The sequence below is a fragment of the Notothenia coriiceps genome, unplaced genomic scaffold, assembly GCF_000735185.1.
Source record: "Notothenia coriiceps isolate Sejong01 unplaced genomic scaffold, NC01 NC01_scaffold00018594, whole genome shotgun sequence".
NCBI lineage: Eukaryota > Metazoa > Chordata > Actinopteri > Perciformes > Nototheniidae > Notothenia > Notothenia coriiceps.
The window spans coordinates 378-4,830 of record NW_011351295.1 but is presented as its reverse complement, the minus strand read 5'-3'; the positions used below and the strand labels follow the sequence as shown (position 1 = coordinate 4,830).

The window sequence follows — 4,453 nt, the reverse complement described above, 5'->3', positions numbered from 1 at the left end:
CCACCAGCTTACGTGCAGCCCTGGCCTGGACATTGCTTGGCTCCATTAGTTGACATACATTGATACTATAAGCTGACTAACGTTAGTCTAATGTTATGTTTGACTCGTAAACGACCACAACATGAGTTAGCTCTCTGTGCAGTTTGTTCGTTCCGGGTTAGTAGCGGCTAGATAGCGGTGTTCTGCAGACGTAAACTAGCTACCATTCCATCCAACATTAAATGCTGACAAACGTTAACTAACACACAGCTGGCGCCGCTAGCTAGGTAGCTAACATTAACTACTAACCAACCAAGCATGAACAAACCGCACAAAGAGCTATAAGATAGTTGGCACTACCGAAGTGCACAGACCTCAAGCTGCACAACACACTAGGACAGTTCCTATTTATGAATATGCTTTTATTTTGAAGGAGAGGTAGCGCTGTTGACCGGAAGTTGTTGTTGCTATGGAAACAACGTGACGGAGAATAACGGAGAAAAGTAATATCTACATATAAAGACGGAGAAAGTAAACGATAAAGTTTATGGTTAAGTGTTAGCACAACCCGAACAAGCTCTTACGTTGATATTGGAGATTTCAATAAATTCAATTTGAAAGACCTAGGGCGAGATGTTTTTGTTTGGGGGATTTTTGCAGGGCTTCGTGCGCAGACCTGTGAGGAGGAGGTGGTAGCCGTTTCAGTCTCCATAGTGTTTAAAGTGCGATTGCGAACTGCTTGTTGTTGTTTTGGGTGACCCACGTGTGTGTGGCGATGCGTCGACGAGGAAATATGTCGTCGACGATATTTTGAAGTCGACGCATCGCTACACCACTAGGGTTAGTGATGCGTCATCAGGGGGATGGCAGTAGGGCTGCACAATACGGAACAAATATATTAAAGTGATTATTTTGTCTGATACGGTTCATCATGTTAGAGGGATTGATCCTTTTTTAAAACATTATTCTCATTATTATTATTATTAGACTGTTAGGACGCCGGGACCTCTGAAGCTCCACAACACTTTATTCAGATATTATTAGCTATTAAACGTTACCAAATATTGCACTTACTGCGATTTGGATATTGCACGATGGATATCATTTTGATTAATTGTGCCCTGTATCACAAACAAAGGGGCTTTGGCTCTTCGGTGGGGGCTGTCTTTGACTCTTAGATGACTGACACACTTATGCAATGTGTTAATGTTTATCAGCAAGGCATAATTAATGGCAGGTCAGTAGGCGGGTCTTGCTCTTAAATCTCTTTTTGATGTGTCTAAATTAACTGTTAAATCTCTCTCCACAGGTACATGGGCATCGGCCTGTCCGCTCAGGGTGTAAACATGAACAGACTCCCAGGTAAGACGACACTTTGTGTGTGCTTGCTTTCTCTATTTAGGTGTGGTGAGATAAATGTGTGTGTTTCTACAACAAGTTTCTCGCGGGGTCTTAAAAAGTCTTAAATATTATCAAAAAAAGAATAAAGGTCTTAAATATGATTTAGAGGGTCTTTAATATTATGGGATTTGAAAGGTACTTCTGTGTTGCGATCACATCTAAATTTTGGGGGAAATGTCCGGGCTGCAAAGTAGCCAGTACGGTAAGAGCCTTTCAGTTCCCCCCAACAATTTGTATTGAAATAAATGGAACCAGTAATCACTAACTTTTTTTCCCCTGGCCCCTTATCGGAGAACACCCAGCTAGTAACCTAGCAACCAAGTCAAAAACCTTGGTATCTTCAAATCTACTTACAAATAAATATGGGGAAGTGTAAGTTCAACCGTATTTGGTTGGAAAACATTGAATTGAGTGCTTGGTTGAAACCAGTGGAGGGAACGTGTTTGAAGCACGACGCACCTTTTGCAAAAGAAATTAGCGTTTGTTTTGCTAATGTAGCGTTTGCTCCCGCAACAACACCGGGGGACCTCCGGGCGACGTTTGGGTCTACGTCAACCCTTAAAGCGGAGGTGCTGTGGACGCTAAATACCAATCCTACGACAGCAACGATGAAAGATTGTAGCCAAGGCAGCAGAGCTCTGAATATAGCTCTTGTCACGCACACACACACACACACACACACACACACACACACACACACACACACACACACACACACACACACACAGAGTTCTGTGCTGTTATGTTCAGTCATCGTTCTCTCTCTATATATATATATATATATCAGAGATCATTTAAACTGTTAGAGTGGGTGTCAGTTTGTCTGTGAGCTTATTGTTTGGTACAGATTGGATGCACTGGGTGTAGGTGTGAGAGAGTTTCATTTCCATGAGTTATTTGTCGTTTATCTGAAGGCATATCCATGTTGTCAAATTGTTAGAGAGGCTGGTTCAGGATTTCTACATGTGTGACAATCCTAAAGAGTTCAGGAAGTTAATCTCTACTCCTAGCCATGGATCTAATTTAATCTAATCTAATGTGTTTTATAAACTTCTGAAAATGTTACTGAGTCCTGCACTTCATGTAATTGTGCACCAAATAAAATAAAAAACAGGTGAAAATTCAAGATGTTTTAACTTGCATTCCTTTCTTATGTGAAAGCTCATATTAAATACAAGTTGAGATGTAGAGGCAGAGTATGGAAGAGCAACATGAGAACATTTGACGCATATCGGGGCTATTTCTGAGTGTGTTTTTAAAGCAGTGCCTTAACCAGAGGGCCAGCATATCAAAACAGAAATACTAAAGTTACATGTGAATAGAATAAAGGCGATTGTAGCTGCGCAAACAAACTGAAAACTGTTTACCTAACTCTGTCTGAAGGAAACCAAATCACCTACCAGCGGCTGTAGAAACACATATTACCAGGTTATATTTGATATCCTGTTAAATCTGCCAAACGGGTGCAACAATGATGTAATGTACCATCATTTTCCTCTATCTGGCAGACAGTGCAGGCTGACATGAAGGAAGGTAGGTAGATGGATGGATAGATAGATACTTTAGAGTGATGCAGTGACGGGTCCTAAAACCCGGAAGTAAACTCCTTCCGGTTCCCTCGACAAAAAAGTAATTGGATTTCTCCATAGGATTTTGGAAAATAGTTTGAAATAAGGTCTGTGGTTGACACACATTTAAGAGAAGGATCACGTTTTGTTCAGTCGGATGATCTCCACATGTCTACCCTCCTTTTATAATTTTCGAATCATAAATCTAATCGATAGATTTATGATCGATAGATTTATGATTCGAAAAGGTAAGGAAGGTACCCATGCCCAGCTTACTTCCAGGTTTTAGTACCGCACCACTCTATTGATCCCAATTTTGGAAATTATTTCGTCACAGAAGCAGAGGTGTGTTCAGACATTAAAATATAATTAACAATTACAAATGAAATATATAAACAAAACAATATAAAATATTCTGGAAGTTAGTCATAATAATACATTGGCTGTGATTTATTTTAACCCTTGTTAATAAACTTTGATACTGGGTATTATTTAGTAACTTTAATGAGAACACAGATGGTCTTATTGGTCCCAAGCGCAGGAGTTTTTCCTCAGCACCTTTTCTCTGATATATTTGTCATTCTATGTGTCTGTTTTTGTTTTAAATTCACTCTCAGATTGGACTATTTGTTGCATATTTTGCACCTGCTTGCTCCGCACTCTTATTCTTCAAAAACATTCTCCTCCCTCAGGTTGGGATAAGCACTCGTACGGTTACCACGGAGACGACGGTCACTCCTTCTGCTCGTCCGGCACCGGGCAGCCCTACGGACCCACGTTTACAACGGGCGACGTGATTGGCTGCTGCGTAAACCTCATCAACAACACCTGCTTCTACACAAAGAACGGACACAGCCTAGGTAAGGAGCACAGAAACAAAGTTCAACAACTTCTGTTCCACTGTACAGTAATAATGTGATTTTTGTTTACATAAGCAACAAATGAGCTTTCCTGCTAAAGTCTCTTTCTAATCTCACGAAAGCTAGCGATCATCACCTGGGAGAATCAGGTCTCCAGACTAACTTTCTATATTAGTTACATTTTTGTGCCTTATAGCCTTTTTTACATTTTATTAAGACATTGTGCTTTTTTTTTCTTCACGAAACTGTGTCTCGGGCTGGGCGATTTGGCCTAAAAATAAAATCTCTATTTTTTTTTTTTTTCTAACTAATGGAACATTTTCGATTTAAACCTCGATTTTTTTCTGTTTTTTATGTAATATGTCACCGCATCTGTGATCGCCTGCCACCGGGGCCCTTTCTTGTCATAAGGAATGACTGTTGAAAATGCTGCTGCCAAGGTTACCTGCTTTTTTGCAGGCGCTTTGTGGCTTGAGCTTTGTGGCTTGAGCTAGCATCTGCATCTCTTACTCTGATCTGATCTGATCTGATCTGATCTCTTATCTCTGTCCACACACAGGCATGAAAAAAATCTTTCAAAGCTTCGCCCACTCACTTGAATCGGGTGACGTAGAAGATTTTTAATCTTCGCCGAACTGCATTGTG

The 4,453-nt window shown here is 40.5% G+C and overlaps 1 protein-coding gene across 1 annotated transcript; it reads left to right on the top strand.

The window, feature by feature from the left end:
- The first annotated feature begins 1,290 nt into the window (after window positions 1-1,290).
- LOC104951128 (ran-binding protein 9-like) lies at window positions 1,291-4,004 on the top strand. The gene is made up of 2 exons (XM_010777761.1): window positions 1,291-1,341; window positions 3,641-4,004. The coding sequence occupies exons 1-2, from the start codon at window positions 1,293-1,295 to the stop codon at window positions 3,865-3,867; spliced, it is 276 nt and encodes a 91-aa protein (XP_010776063.1). The 5' UTR covers window positions 1,291-1,292; the 3' UTR covers window positions 3,868-4,004.
- The last annotated feature ends 449 nt before the right edge of the window (window positions 4,005-4,453 follow it).

Bases quoted from the DNA above. Each gene is read 5' to 3' on its own strand.
- LOC104951128 (XM_010777761.1), top strand. From the start codon at position 1,293: ATGGGCATCGGCCTGTCCGCTCAGGGTGTAAACATGAACAGACTCCCA. The intron at 1,342-3,640 runs GTAAGACGACAC...CTCCTCCCTCAG, and splicing joins AAACATGAACAGACTCCCAG to GTTGGGATAAGCACTCGTAC.